Source organism: Anopheles stephensi, chromosome 3 (genome assembly GCF_013141755.1).
Source record: "Anopheles stephensi strain Indian chromosome 3, UCI_ANSTEP_V1.0, whole genome shotgun sequence".
NCBI lineage: Eukaryota > Metazoa > Arthropoda > Insecta > Diptera > Culicidae > Anopheles > Anopheles stephensi.
The window spans coordinates 4,902,560-4,918,679 of NC_050203.1; the positions used below are offsets into that span (position 1 = coordinate 4,902,560).

Here is a 16,120-nt window from a genome sequence, read left to right on the forward strand (position 1 = left end):
CCCCGTTTCGGATGAAAGAACAAACACACCAACACACAGACGTGTTTACGTTTTTCACATTAGGTTTGTTTTTGTGTGTTGTTTTGCATTTTTCATTTCTGTTTTATTTTCCCATTTTTCACTTGTTTCACTTGTCATCACTAAATATAATAAGAATATATAATAATTTGCAATAATAATCCATAATCAATAATGCGCGCGCCGCCGCCTGCCTGTGCTTTCCTCTCTCTTACTCTTACTACCTTGCCGGGTTTTTCCCCTACCGTTTCTCTCTCCTCCACTACTTACTAAACGCTTCCTCCTTCCTTGCCACTTGTCCACGTGTGTGTGTGTGTGTTTTTTTTTTTGCACGTGTAAGTAGGTTTGAATGTCTGTAGCTGGTTGTTTTTATGTTGTAATGCGAGTAGAATCATTCTTTCTTTTTTTCCTCTTTCTATGTGTTATTATGCTTGTGTGTGTGTGTCTGAATGAGTGTTTAACCGCGCGTACTCTTATTATGTGCGTATTAGCATTATCATTACTACCACTACCTTCTCATGCACACACTCACACACACGCGCGCGCGCACGCTTCTTTCTTCCAACCTCATTTTCTCCTCTTGTCCGCTCGCACTTAAATGTATAGTAAAGGATTAGCAAGGAGTGATGATTTTTTTTTTGTTTTCGATCAAGTAGTAGTTGGTTTTCTGTTCTGCTTCTTACTGCTTCCGGGTTGCTTTCTTAATTACGTCTTAGTTTTGCTTCTGTTTCTCTCTTCCGCTTCTGCCATCACACATATGCGTGTGTGTGTAATTGTAATAATATAATAATAAATACTTATGTTCACCATTTTCCGCCTTTTTCTTCCTTGATCGCTTTTCCTCTTTTCCCTTTCTTCTCTTTTCACTTCTCTTAACATGTCTTTTTAGTTGCACTTCCTAGAAACGACGGATTCAGCTTCCTAACCTCTCTTACAGTTTTAGTATGGCCTCCATACACACACCCACGTGCTCTTCCCTCTCAAGCATGTAGCTCTTTTGTGTGTGTGCGTGTGTTTTGTTTTCTTCTCTACTTTTTCCTCTTTTGTTTGCCTGGTTTTTTTCTCATTTATGATTTGATTTTTTTTTCTCCCCTTTCTCACCTCATGTTGGTATGAGTTTTTCGGTTTGTCTTACTTATTTGCTTAGTTTGCCTGTTCCTTCCTACAAATGATTGAAAAGCGGTAGCATTATTTATATTTATATTACGCATAGTTTCATTCGCATGGTTGCTGTTACGTGTGGTGAGTGTTTTTCTTCTTCTTCTTCTTCTTATTAGTTGTTCACTTCCTCACGCTGCGTAACTCGCTCTTTTAAAGATTCTCTCTTTCTCTTCTTTCTCTCACTTAAAACTCTCAAACGTTTTTCTTTTTGTTTTGCCAAAAATGGAGCCAAACCGAAAGACTATGAAAAAACAGACACACACGCGCGCGCGCTCTCTAAATTTACAATTTTGTTTCATCCAAAGGCTTTTTGTTGTTGTTGTTGTCTTATGTGTTTTTGTGTTCTTTCTTCTCTTCTCTCTAAGTGTTTCGTGTGTTTTTCTTTTAGTTATACCGAGATTGAATTTTTCTTAATATTTTCTACAATTTTTTGCATTCTTTTTAATTTGCTTCTTCGCTTTCACTTTCTTTTATACAACTCTCTCTTCCTTTTTTCCGCTATAATCTAATTTTCTTCTGTTTTTGTTTCTTCTGCTTCTTCTTATAAATAACAGCGCAAAATTTCTACAAAAAGAAAAGAAATGTTTTCCTCTTCTCGCTTTTCCTTTTTTTCTCCTCTCTCCCGTTTTTCCTCATTGTGTGTGTTTTTCCGTTTCTAATCATTATTCTCCTTTTTTTTTCTTTTACGATATGAGATCATTTTGAAACAATGTTTATCTTTCTTTTCTTGATTTGTTTTTTTTTCTTCCTCTTTTGTTTTGCTTATCAAGTTAGCTTCTATCTTCTCGCTTTCATTCTTTTGCTCATTTTACTCATTTGATCCACAATGGTAATGGTGTCTTTGTTTTGATTGCTACCATTTTCTTGTTTTCTTCTTCCTTTCTAGAAGCTTTCTACTCGATTGCTTGTCTTGTATGTCTGTTTGAGTGTGTGTGTGTGTTACTATAAAATAATGTCATTCTAGGACTTTTCTCCTCGCTTTTTGCACACTTTTGGCAACGGAACAACACTCCCTTTCTTCCTTCTCTACAGCTTGAAATCATATCGGAGACGCTTTTACTAAGAAGAAGCCACCACCCCTTTTCTCCCTCTTACTTATTCACCCCCTTCCCTTGAGGGTGTAGTGTACGTATTTTCAAAGATTCTTTTTCCCTCCCAGTTTATCGATGAGAAAAGGATGCTTGTAAATTACTGTGGTTGTATATATCATCATAATGTTTGCTCTAAAATGCTTCTTCTTCTTCTTCTACTTCAAAGCCAACAATAATGCTCACCAGTGTGGCTTTCTTGTCGGTTGGTTACGTTCTGCTTCATTTACTGTATGGCATCATTTGCTGTCCTCCTTCTACTGAATATTTCTGATTCTATTCTGCTCCTCTTTTATCTTCCTCTTATGTGTGTGTGTGTGTTTTACGTGTTTTCTTGGAGATTTGTCATCAGTTTCATTGTCTTGTGTCATTGTGATTGAACGTCTTTTGCTAATTAGAAAACAAAAGAAGGGCGTAAGAAAGAGAAAGAGCCTTTTTTAATATTTACAAAACTCATGACACCGAAACAACCCCCATGACATGACACATGAACGCTTACCTCAACTTACACAGGCTCTTTTCTACTTGCTTTGTACAAAAGAAAGAAGCTAAAGAAAGAAGGGGCGGAAAAACTAAACCAAAAAAAACGGGAAGGAAAAAATGGGCTTATTTTGAGATAAAAAAAATGCAACTTAAGTTTATTCATAGTTGTTCGCTAGTGTTTGCTTTTGTTCGTGTGTTGGTGTGTGTGTGTGTGTTTCTTTGAGTGTGTTTTTACGATTTACGTTATCCAATTTGGAATTTCATGCCACCCTTTATATATTTGCTTGTGTGTCTTTTGCTCTCCTTTCTATGTTTCCTTTCGTTTGTTTCTCTCTTTCTCTCTAATGTCTTTAGTTGTTTTAGCTTAAATAACGTAACGTAACGTTAAAAGAAATGCTCTCACACAGCTTTACACCAAAAGGGGCTAAAAAAGCGAATAAAAAAGGGTACTAACCTTTTTTTCTCTCTTTTCGCTTGCTTTTTTTTCTTCTGTCATGCACTTTTTGTTCGTCTTGCTATCCTTTCTTCCGTGAGTATTACTTTCTTTACTATCCTTTTATGCTGCTTTACGATATGGTTGTTCGTTCGTGTTCGTTCTCTCTCTTTTTCGGTCTGTATGGCAAACAGTTTCCTTCGAATCATCTGCACAATGGGAAACTTCAATCAACTCAGAGGACAAAACATTAGTGTCCAATCGAAAAGAGAAGCTAAAAGAAGAACTGGAACTTGACGGAAAAGATAAAAAGGTAAAACTTACATACACAACTATTACACTTAAACAACATAAAGTTTACACACGCAAACGCACACACACACGCACGCACTTTTTCTACACCACTCTTTCGTTTTCCCTAAACTCATAATGTATGGCATTTTGTGTCGTTTTGCACACACGATTGAAAGTGAGATGATTGATCCGATTTTTCGCTCCGTTTCGGGTGCTTTTCGAAGCATATATAAATTAGTGTTAAATTAAATACATAAGTGAAATGCCTGTGCCGGAGCAGGCAAAACCAGGCGCTAGGATGAGATAGACAAGAAAAGGAACGAAACACAAACAAATTAAAAAAAAGTGGCTAGGAAGAAAAAGAAGTATAGATGGGAAGGGGTTTGCTAGCTAATGCCAGTGAAGCTTACTCTTTGAATAGATTCACATTCGCTCTAACGAAATAAATTACTTAGGTGCTATACAATGGGGCTCGAGCGCGCTTGTATAAGGTGTGTGTTTGCGTTCTTTAAAAAAATGAAAAATGTCTTTTTTCCTTATAAGCTTTCCTAGCTCTCTCTCTCTCTCTCTCTCTCTCTCTCTCTCTCTTTCGCTTTGATCATTGTTCTTTCCACAGCAAGTGGATCACTAATGATATTAAAATAAAAATGATCGGGAGCGAGTAGAAGAATCGCACCTTAATCACCACTCTATTGGGGTGGTTTGTGCCTCTTGAGTATGAGAGTGTACACGGTGTCCACGTAAAGAACTACCTTAATAATGGCGGCTACTACTACCAACTAGTGCTACTAAATATCGCTACGAAACACGGCGCACTTAATATGGCTAGAATAATGTGGGATAATCTTAAAACTTAGCAGAAGCGAAGCTAAAACGGAGACAAAAAAGAAAACACCGAACTTATCAACAATATGGGCCTGATGATAATGAAATCCAAACAAAGAAAAACGCTTCCCTTCACGCATTAGGACATTCATAGACGAACAAAATGCTTTCCCTAATCCTTCTCTTACAACTTAACCTCACTTTCTTCTATTACAAAACAAAAGAAAAGCACACGGCGCAATCTTTCTTCCTTCTGGTAGCTATAGTATCCAGTCGCGCGTATCGTTGACAGCAATAGTACTACTTCTCATCTCACTCACTCTCTCTCTCGCTAATATAAGCAATAGAAAAATGGTTACTTTGTTTGTTTGAAAGCAGCAAAAAATCAAGAAAAATAATTTCCCAGTGGCCTTCTCACTCTCTCTCTCTCTCTCTCTCTCTCTCTCTCTCACTTTCTCCTTCTCTCTAATTCAGTTTGTACCATATTTGGTTGACTTTTCACGCCATTGCTACAACAACGTTTTGGCAAGACAAATGGCATCACACACACTCACACATTCTGCTTCTCCCGTTCTTCATCAGTAGTAGTAATAGTAATAGTATTGCCCGTGTGGATCGCTCCTGTCCGTTTGCTGTAGCCACTGTGAAAATGGGCTCCTATGATGGGCAGCCGCAGCGTAATGGTGATGCTGCTGCTGGTGATGATGATGATGATGGTATCGCTGGGATAGCAGCGACACAGGACTGCTGCTCGCCAACGGATGATACGAGGACGAGGACGATCCGTGGTGATGATGGTGCGATTGGTGATGTTGCTGCTGCTGGTGATGATGATGGTGTGGAGTAGTGGTGTAGTGGTGGGACAGATGATGTGACATCTGATGGTTCTGGAGTAGCTGTAGCGGCGAGGAAGCTGTAGCTGTGGAGCTTCCCCGGTGGCCGCTACTGCTGCCGCTCGGAGTCGATTGCCTCGTTGCCTGCTGCTGTCCCGGTGCCGATACTACCGACGACTCGCGTTTGCTCGCGCTTGCCGTCGTCGCCGGCTGCATCGGTTGTGTTGGTGGTGTAACGTCTAGTGGTCCGATCTGCTCATCCAGTGTCGTTGGCCTCGATGGCAGATCCTTCTCTCACCACTAGACACCCGGATACTCTACGTCCATCATGTCATGTTCCTGGAAAAGGTGGAAAACACAAATCAGTTATTTGTCCATGGATAATCCCACCGTGAAATAGTATTGACAGTTAACAGTGCCCTACAAACAAACATCTTGTGGCTGCTATTTTTTTTCAATTTTAATTTGTTTGTTGAATAAAAATTATTTTTAGTGCAAATCTTTTGTGCATAATATATCCTATCCTATTTTAATTTAAAAAAAGTTTAAATACACGAAAATACTTACATCACCAAGATGCCGCATATGGTGCAGCTCGTCGAGCGGTTCCGCCTTGATGTCGTCCTCCAGCAGCATATCCTTATCGTCCAGCGGATCGTTCGTCGGTATGCCCAGCTTCTTCAGCCGCATCTTCTCCGCCCACTCCGCAATGCCGTGCTTCGGCCGGTTCAGGTTCCGGTGCTGGTAGAAGATCAGCGTCATGCGGGTCGGATTCAACCGGTTCGGCTTCTTGACCGCCGTCGTCGAGTGCATCTCCAGCTTGGCACACTCGATGATGACACTTCCGTGCGGTAACGCTATCGCCACACCACCCATCTGCGGATCCTCGAAGCAATCCAGATTTTCGTTCGTTTCCGTCACCTCGCCGAGCGTTTCTTTGGGTGGTAGAGGGGCTGGAGGTGGTGGGGCTGGTGCCTGCACCGCGCCACCGACTGCCGATTGTGACATCATGCCACCACCCGCTCCACCGCCCACCAGGTCGGACTGTTTACCGAGTGCGCCGGCTGCTGCGGCCGCTGCCACGTGCAGCTGAGCCGTGGTCGGACCTGTGCCAAGGTGCGGTGGGTAAAGGTTCCAGTTGGAGGGTGGTGGTGGTGCGGGTATGACCGCGGTAGGTGGCGGTGGTGGTGCAGGGCCCGTCCCTGGGAGTTGCGTTTGAGCTGCGGCTGCTGCGGCCGCTGCCGCCGGATACATGTTGTGATATGTCGTATGGTGATGATGGTGATAGCTCTGAGGCGGATAGCCGTAGTTGTAGTTCTGGTACGGATCGTACGGTGTATGATGGTACGGCGGGTGATGATGGTGGTGGTAACCGTAGCCCATCGGGGTGTTCGGATGGTGGTAACCGTACCCGGCGGCTGGATTGTAATCCGGTGGCTTTGGCTTCACGAAACCCTGCTCGGGCTGTTGCAGCGTGTGGTACGTGTTCTGGGTCTGCTGCTGCGACTGCTGATGCTGCTGGTGTTGCTGGTGCTGCTGGTGCTGTTGATGCTGTTGCTGTTGCTGCTGTTGCTGCTGTTGCTGCTGCAGCTGATGGTGATGATGGTGGACCTGTCCCTGGCCCAGCTTCGTACTACCGTAATCATCCATGTGGATCGGTGTGGGTGTTTTCGTAGGATCCGGAATGCTCGGACTGAAGGCCGAGTTGCTACTGTTGCTTCCGGGCCGCGTGGTTGTATCGGGGATCTCCTCGTTTCGGCCCAACCCCGCCAACTTGCTCGGATCACCCCGGTTGCCGTAGTAGTCCGTGGGCCAGTTGTTGTAATACTGCCGGTTGTCGATGTACTGGCCGGTGTTGTAGTCGTAGCTGTACGGCGAATCCAGCACCGTGCTCGAGATCTGGTTCGACTGCAGCTGAGCGTCCGTGAAGTTGTCGATCATCGACGCCATATCGATAAGCGTACTGTTGGTGTTGTTGTTCGCCACCGAGTTCGGGGAGTTGATCGTATTCGGTGCCGTGAAGGCGCTCGTTCCCGAGCCTCCATTTCCACCCGCTACCAAACCTCCCGCAGCTGCTCCGGCGCCAAGCGCACCACCCTGCCCATGCAGCGGCGAACTGTGCTTCTCACTCAGCACTCCCGTAACGGGATCAAGCGTAGCGTTGGAAGAACTCTTCCCACTGCCGGTAGACTTCTGACTGCCGGGTGTGTGGGCACGCGGCGATCCAGATCCGGATGAACCACCCGCACCACCCGAACCGCTTCCACCGGCACCGGGCGAAGCGACACTGTTGCCCGTCGATCCGCCACCACTGTTCGATGCGGTCGATGCTGCCGAGGACTTTTTGCTCTTGGATTTGCTCTCCTTCTTGGTGGGAGGTGGCGGTGGTGGTGGTGTGTCCGGTGCGGCACCATCCGAACCATCCTTGCCGAGCTTCTCGTCCTTTCCATTGCCTCGCTTCTTGCCGTGTCTTCGACAGGGCTGCAAGGGTGTCGATCGGACGCGTACTTCCGTTTGGAATCTGGAAGAGGAGCATCAAACAAACGCATGGTTAGCGATAACGGACAAAATGTGATAGCAGGAGCCGAGCGAGAAAGATGTAAGGAAAAAAGAAACCAATGCTTTACACTCACTTCTCCAGCACCTGCACGGCGCCGGTTTCGTGCTTCTTCTTCTGGCCCTCCTCACTATCGAACTCGTCCGTCGTGTCCATCGTGTAGAGTGGAAGTACGTGCAGCTGTTCATCGTCCGGCTTGACACCCGGTGGGAGAGGCTTCAGTAGTGTCACCTGCACCGTACAACCGTCCTGCATGTTGTGCAGGTCACGGTGCGTGTGGGCACAAAAGTCCAAACAACAAGTCACGCCTAGGGAAGGGACAGAAATTTGCTTAGTTCAGAGCGATCGTTCTTCTCCAGAGCTGTGAGATTAAATGTACAAACACACACAGTACCTGAGAAAGGTTTGCCCGGCTTCAGGCCCAACCGACAGTCGGGTGCCTCCCGCTCGTACTGCACCTGGTTCTGGAAGGCTTGCGGAGCCACGGTCACGTACAGCGGACTCAACATGGTCGCCAGCACGTTCATACGCTCCTCAATCTCTGCCTCTTCGTTCTTCACCGACAGCCGGAACTTGCGCACCGTCTTCGACCGGGCGTACTTGCATCCGTTGTAGTACATGGACCAGCTGCAGCCGAAGCTGTACGACACACCGCACAGTTCCGGATCGAGTCCTGCAAAACGGAAACAAAACCAAACGAATCACCCGTGAGAACTACCTCCGACGCGATCATTCCCTATGCTCACCGTTCGTACCTTGACAGGCGCATGTTCGGTTCTCGTTCGTAGCGCAGCGACGCACGGTCGGGAGGCCAAATTTGTTCAGCTTCACTGCCAGCATCCGGTAGACACTGTCCGCCTCGTGGTTCGGTATACCGTCCCACACCACAATGCAGATCACAATGAACGATGCCTTACACCTGCGGGACAAACAGAAGGGAACCGAAAACGGACGTGGAAATTCGTTAGAAAACTCCTGGTAAGTCCTAGGAAAAGCTACAGCCCTTCCCAGCGAAGGGAAGGTTAGCTTTCGCTTTTTGCTTGGAGAGCTGAAGGGGCAAAGCATCAACGACCCGACCATAAACTCACCGATGCCCTTGTCGGCGCTTCACCACAAACAGGAGCTTCTCCTCGGGATCGACACGCCGGATGACCCACTTGGCGATCGGACAACCCTGGCTCGATTTTCCCTCCTTGCCGGTGTACACGACCTTCTCGATGCGCAGCTGCTTGCCGGTCAGACCTACGCGGAGTTCCGTCTCTCGCCGTAGATCTTCCAGTGTCGCTGCACAGCCTGAAGAGTAAAGAACAAAAAGGGATTAGGAACGGTATCCGTGTGGAGAGGCGCTAGAAGGTACACCTACCAAGATGCGTGTAGTAGCTGCCCGGTTCGGACGGTGCCTTGTCCGTGCCGGAACTGAAACAATCACAATCGGGCGCTTCCGGTTTGTGCGATTTCTCCAGCTTATCGTCGTCCGCCTTCTGGGCCGGATCGACCGGTTCCTTCTTGACGTTCTTCGATTCCTTCTTGCTCTTGCTTTTGCTGGTCGTTGTACCACCACCAGCGCTTTCCGCCTTGCCCTCGGCCCCTCCTTCTCCATGGTTGTCCTTGGATTTGTCCTTCTTCTCTCCCTTCTTCGATTTTGACTTTGTGCCGGTGGAAGTGGTGGTTGTTGTGGTTGTGGTGGTGCTCGTGCCACCCGTAGTTGTCGCTGCCGACGATCCAGTCTGAACACCGGACGCAACATCGAGCTCCGCCAAAGCACCGCCCGCTGCTGCGGACGATTGATTACCAACGCCCGGATCACTGCCCGGATCCGATCCAAGATTCGTCGAGTTATTGCCCATGCTCCCGTACGCCGAATCGTCCGCTTCCAGCTTGATCGATACCGGATCGGAAGCCGGCAGTAGACTGTTGTTCTTCGGAATCGGGTACGTGTGGGCAGGGATTTGCTGCTCGAAGTTGGTCTGATGAGCGACCGGGGTCGTGATGGCGGGCAGCGAAAGCAACGCATTACCTTCGGGTGTTTGCGCTGGTGGAAGACTGCTGTTGCTGTTGCTGTTACTGGCCGACCCACTGCCGAACCCACCGACACCGGCCGTCTGCTGGTTGTGATAGTTCGGGTAGTTCTGGGTCGAGTAGCTCGAATAGCTTCCGTACGGCGAGTAGTAACTGTTGTAATCCGAGGATGCTCCCTTCACGGACGATCCGCCCGACTGTACGGACGCTTGTGCAGCGGCCGACTGCGTGTTGTCGGAGTAATCGCCGTACCGGATGAAATTCTGATAGTTCTTCTCGTACCCACCGTCAAACTTCGGCAACGCCGACTGTCCATCGTCCATCAGACCGGGCTCTTTCTTCACGCTCATCAGATTGTAGCTCGAGCCGCCTGTCTGGCCTGCCGCACCACCCGGATGATGGAACGCTCCGGACGAACTGGTTCCACCCGTCTGCAGATGCGGATTGAACCCGCTGGACAGGGAATCGTGCCGGAAGCGGTTCAGCGGACTCTTGTCGTCCACGAACTTGCTGTCCACCATCATCGAGGATGCGCCGGCCGGTGAGTAACCGAGAAGCGATCCGGAAGTTTGGCTTCCGTTCGGGGTGGTCGAGCCACCGGGATATGTTTGGTTCATGTTCGAGTAGTTTTGCTGCTGCTGCTGCTGATGGAGCAGCTGCTGATCGTGATGCATCATAAAGTTCGAGCTGCTGCTCGAATAGCTGGAAGATTTCGTGTCCACGAGCCCCTGCTGTCCAAGGTGATCGAGATGATGCTGCTGCTGCTGCTGCTGGGCGGGATGTTGCTGATGGTGGTGATGACCACCGTGCTTGGATTTGCCATGCTTATCGCCACCCTTTCCCTTCGCCTTGGACGAAGGAGATCCTGCCGATGGGGAACCCGATGATGAGGATGACGAAGATCCACCGGATTTGCCCATCTTGCCCTTGAGTTCGCCGCCAGTCGGCGATCCAATGCCACCTCCACCGGGGTCGGTATTATTCTTGTCGATTAATTGCTGCTTCTGCTCAAAAACCGAATGCTTTGCACCGTGATGTAGATCACCACCAGCGAGCAGATGATCGTGCTGCTGCTGCTGCTGCTGCTGTAGCTGGTGATGGTGGTGATGGTGATGATCGGTGAGCGACGGTGACTTCATGCCCACCGACGTAGTACTACTGTGACTTGCGCTGCTACCATTGTTGTTGTTTGCGCCGCTACCATTGCTATTGCTTCCTGTCGCACCCGCACCACCTCCTCCTGCCTGTTGCGGGTGCTTCCAACTCGGATCAACAATACTGCCAATACTGTTGATCAGTCCTCCGCTGCCGCCACCATCTCCGATAGTAGTACCTTCGTTCGCTGTACTGCTGTTACTGTTGCCTCCGGTGCTGCCAGTGCCACCGGCCATCATGCCGGGGCCACTAGCGGCCCCCGACGCCGACTGCTGTCCGGGCGTACCCGGCCCGGGCCCACCCAGATGTGTCGGCGTTAGGCTGTCTCGGAGATGGTGGCTATACGATAAAAAATGACCGGTCGATTGCTGTGTACCGGTCGGCTGCTGTTGCTGCTGCTGCAGCCCGAGATGCGATCCCATGTGTGACATGCTGCTGTCCTTCTGGTCGCCCTTGTTCATGATCATCGTCTTGAGCCGGGAGTTTAAGTTCACCCGATCGGACTGATTGAACAGATCCGCACCGGACTGCTGCTGCGATTGCTGTTGCTGGTTCCATCCCCAGTCACTCTGCATGTGGCTGGGCGATTGCTGGTGCTGATTGTCGGTTGGAGTGCCCTGCTGCATTGGGGACGGTGTGTGCATGCCACTCTGTCCGCCACTGCCACCACCGCTACCGTACCCGACCGGCGTGTTGTTGCCGTTGTGGCTCGGAGACTGCTGCAAACTGCCACCGCCCGACGAGCTGCCCCCATTGTACGGGTTCGGGGACTGCTGGGCGTACAGCTGCTGGTTCGAGTTGGGGCGTGGTGGCTGACGGTTCGGGGACTGTGGCACACCCTGCGGTGGATGCATGGAGGACGAGGAGCCCGTGCTGCCATTGTTGTTGGTGGTGGTGTTGGAGCTGCTGTTACTACTGCTACTGCCGCCGTTGCCAGCGTTCGTAGCGGTCGCAACCGTGGATGCAGACGGGGACGATGACGCGCTAGCGGAGGACGTACTGTTGTTGCCGTTCGCGCTCGCTGCCGTGGTGGTGGTCGTCGTCGTCGACGTCTGCAGGCCGCCGTAATCTTGCTGGCCTGAATACCCATTACAATTGAGTGAGCGCGGCGGTACGCTGTTCACCCGTGGATATCCAGGCATGTCGTTTCCCGACGTCGCCGAAGCTGCCGCCGAGGACTGTTGCTGTTGCTTGCTGCCGCCGAGCTGCAGATTGAACTGGTCGTGCGGATTGTTGCCGGCGTGGCCGGACACGATCGTAGCCGGGCCGGTCGATACCTGACCGGCGTAGGTGACTGTGGGTGCGAAGCTGACGCTCTGCAGCGACACCTGATTGATCGGGGCGATCTGGTTGGCCTGGAAGTCGTAGCGCTGTACGGCGGGTGGTGCAGCGTACGTGCGGCCATAGTTCGGATCGAACCCGATACCTGCGGTCTGGACGTAACCGTTCGGTTGGTATGCAGCATATCCCTAAAACCCGAGAAAGGCGGATCGTTAGATTACGGGCCAAATTCTTCCAAAAAAGCAAGGTGACCTACCTGTGGTTGGAACTCCAGCGAGTTTAGCGGTGTGATAGCGGGAGTGTTCTGTGGGATCTGTTGGATAAACTGATTTTGCCAGCCCTGGGACGGGTCTGCTTGCCAGGTGGGATAGAACGCCATTGGGGCCTGCAAATAGAGAGAGAGAGAGGAAGAGGGACATTAATCAAACTATTTTATTGGTTGACTTTGAGGCCATCGAACAAAAAAGCCGCTCAAATTAGCTATTAAGAGAAACCCAGAAATCCTCTTCTTAGTCCCGCGCAATATCCCTTCAACTTAAACTTTAAATTCTACACTTCCGGCCTAATACGTATGTGTGCGAGGTACGGGGGGGTCTTGCTGCCTATTCTATTTCGGTGAAAGGAATTTTAATTCGGCTATTTCTATGCAAACGAGCTGCACTTCCACCCGGCGAGCTTCTTATCGTATCGTATTTGCATCACCCTCGAGCCACTTCCTCTCGCCCCGCCCCCCATGCACACACACACACGTGCACGCACGCGCGCAGTGTGTGTGTGTGCGGACCACGACTACCACACCGGGAGGGAAAGAATCGCCACTTTGCATCTATTTATTGCTGCTTGAAATAATTTATTAGAAAATTTGCATACATTTCACCGCCTCCCTCTTCCCATGCCACCCCTCCTTCCCTGCGTCCTCACCCCCCACCAAATGGAAGGTTATAATGGCTTCAAGAAGCACACTAACACCGACACTATACTGGTGGTGGTGGTGGTGGTTGTGGCCACCATCGCCATGGCCGTTTGTTTGCTAATGTAGATCGAGCGCCATTCTCGGCTGTTCCCTACCCTCGGTGCGCGAGAGCGTGTTATCTCCGAGAGGGCACACGCGGTTTGTTTTGTGTGTGTGCCGGGGTTTTGCTCGGAAAGTATCCAAAGATTAGTATCTTTCTGCCGCTTAAACGACGAGGGGGAACAAGCATGTACTTAAAGACGGGTTCCTGCCAGGGTGCAACCGGAGGAGACGAACACGTGTCAGGTTCGGCCCTCGATTACGGAGCTAGCCTAATTATACAATGCCGTGATTTTGATACCTATTTCCATAATTTCATACACGTGTTTTTTGTGCATATTTGAAAAAAAAGGAACGAAAAATAGCCAACATTACTTTTAACGGACAACGACAGGAATCGTGTGATGGAGATGGTCGATCGATTGCATACGAATTTGCTTGCGAGCCTTTTTTGGGATTAATTTTACGATTATTGCTCCCTCATTACACTGTCCTTCAATACTTTCACTAAAATATCGTTTATTGATTGGAGGTAATGCTCCAACAACCTGTGCCCCAATTGCATTCGACCAAACACGCACACCGAACGACACCTTCTTTAACCTCCAAAACGACTGTCCTGGTGCGAGAAAGTAGTGACCATCCATATCGCACACGACGACTCGGCGCGTGTGGGCGAATTGTTTCTTCTCGGCACGAAAAACTGCTCTCCATGTTTCGCTAATTGGTTCCAAACTATCCAAATAAAAACCCCTCTAGAGTGTCCTCTTCACCGCTCAGCGATATCCACCAGCCAGACACGAACAGGTTAGACGGAAGTGTGAGCTCAGATAAAGCGCCACGGGTTGCAGACGAGTGAAAGCCAACGACGGCGATGCTTGGCCGTTTGGTGCCTCATCGTCCCCGAACGCGGACCTTCATTTGCCGGGGCGGACATAAAACGGGTGCAATAAAATTTTAATTGATTTCATAAATTACACACACTCTCTCACTCACTCGCTCTGTCGCTTGTCACTGGTTGACAACCGGCACACACCGGTGAGATGGAAACAATCTTGGCTTGCTAAGATGACTCAGGAAGAATGTTTGTGAACGCAAACTGACTCGAAGAAGGTCAGCTTTTGACAGGTTTGCAAATGTCAACCGACGAAAAGGCGTTTGTTTTAATTTAAATTGTTGCATACTGCATGAGCCCTGCTTTTCACACGATTGAAATGCTTCAATTAGCTGTTCTCACACCATCAGGTGGCGAATGGCATTCGAAAATGCACTCTTTTCTTATACGAGCTCGGAGGTTTGCTTATTTAGGACGTCAAGATTAGCACCGAGACTTCGCATTTTCGGTCGATAAAACTTACGGAACGCCACTGGGTGGAAAATCGTTGCCCATGGAACGACCGTGATGGCGGCGGCGACGACTATACGAGCGCATCGTGTTGCATCGACCTCTTGCTGAGTGTGTATGTGTGAGGAGTGTGTGCGTTTGTTTGTTGGTGTCTCTTTCCTCTAAGCGACAGCACCGCACCGACGGCACCGAGAAGGGGTCGGTGACGAAAGGAAGTTTTGCGCCAGACAATGGGAGCATAAATTACGTTCCAGTGACTTTGTTTAATTTATTACAATTGAGTTTTCCTCCCTTTTGGGCCGCCACTTTTTCGGTGTCTTTTCAATACACTTTGAGAGGGGGGGGGGGAAGGAAGGTCAAGGGGGTGCAACTGATGGGGTGGGGGCTGGTGTGGTCGCGAACTTCCTCCGAAAAGTTGTCCCCCTGGTGCTGTTTTCCGCCTTCTTTCAAAGTGCATCGATAACAGCACGGGGAAGCAACAAAAAGGGTGGCCGCCATGCATGTTGCAAATGGCACACCACACATACACACGTACGTACATGCTGTGACGGGGACGCATTATTTTTCAACCACTTCGTTGCTTTCATCCCCCCACTTATGTTCCACTAGCCCTTCTTCCCCCAATACGAAAGGTAATTTATAGGACGACAAGCTATACAAACGGGGCTGTAAGAAACACACTTTGAAACTATTGTTTCTCCACACTGGTGGGGTTTTTCCTATCTTTTCATCCAAAACCTTCTTACAGACACAAGGAAAACAATACATTTTCTTCTGCTTCTTTCCTGCACCTGTGGGACAGCAAGGGAAGGAAAACTGCACTGTCTTTTTGGAAGCCACCAGCAGGTTGGCAGCAGGTTGTCAGCGGATTTGTGTCGGGAAAAACAGGGAGCCTTTTAATCTTATCACAAGATACGATACGAATGCCGTTTGAAAAACCGGGCTACAACAACGATAAATTGCACCGCTGGCTGTTGTGTTTGCGCGCGGGATGGAAAATGGAAATTGGTAGGACGGATTGATGAATGAGTCTAATTTGCATAAAAGCTTTTGATTTTCATATGCGAAATAAATATAAATTGGAATTCCTTCTCCTGTTTTAAATTCTAAACCTCCGAGTCGAGAAAATCAATTTAAAGACTTTTTTCCCAGCTCACAGCTACTTTAGCTACTTTTAAAGCACTTTGTAGAGCTCACCAGCCATAGAGGCAGAATTGCGCCATTATAAAAATAACACACACTTGAAATGACCGGCAAAAGTTGAGCAAAACAACACAACCTCTCCGATCGCCCTCTCAACTCTCAAAACAATCCCGGTCGTGTTGTAGCGGCCCTTCCTTGAAACACAACAAACGAGATAAAAATATGTATCACAACATTCATCTCGTACCGGCGGCGGCGGCGGCGACGCACAACAACAACAGTGAATGCAAAAATAAAAACACCACAACAATATCAGCCCACGGTGCCGAACAACGGGGCCAATGAATCATCCCTTGTTTCTTCTCGAGAGAGAGAGAGAGAGAGAGAGAGAGAGAGAGAGAGTGAGAACATAAAACATAGAAAACATAATAAACGAAATATATAGGTACAAAAGTAGTAAAAGCTTTTTGCAA

At 48.7% G+C, this 16,120-nt stretch overlaps 1 protein-coding gene across 6 annotated transcripts in view; it reads right to left on the reverse strand.

The window, feature by feature from the left end:
- Positions 1-1,801: 1,801 nt before the first annotated feature.
- The window catches only part of LOC118510262 (DNA N6-methyl adenine demethylase), a 151,264-nt gene continuing 136,945 nt past the window's right edge, over positions 1,802-16,120 (reverse strand). For 4 of the 6 annotated variants that reach the window (XM_036051849.1, XM_036051851.1, XM_036051850.1 and 1 more), the window contains 8 exons: positions 12,404-12,532; positions 9,056-12,335; positions 8,781-8,985; positions 8,439-8,611; positions 8,087-8,365; positions 7,769-8,000; positions 5,703-7,656; positions 1,802-5,474 (listed from right to left, as the gene is read on the reverse strand). In XM_036051849.1, the coding sequence (XP_035907742.1) occupies positions 5,436-5,474; positions 5,703-7,656; positions 7,769-8,000; positions 8,087-8,365; positions 8,439-8,611; positions 8,781-8,985; positions 9,056-12,335; positions 12,404-12,532 (6,291 nt within the window). In that variant the 3' untranslated portion in view covers positions 1,802-5,435. The remainder of the gene's footprint in view (positions 5,475-5,702; positions 7,657-7,768; positions 8,001-8,086; positions 8,366-8,438; positions 8,612-8,780; positions 8,986-9,055; positions 12,336-12,403; positions 12,533-16,120) is intronic. The other 2 variants (XM_036051852.1, XM_036051848.1) reach the window with 1 other exon arrangement.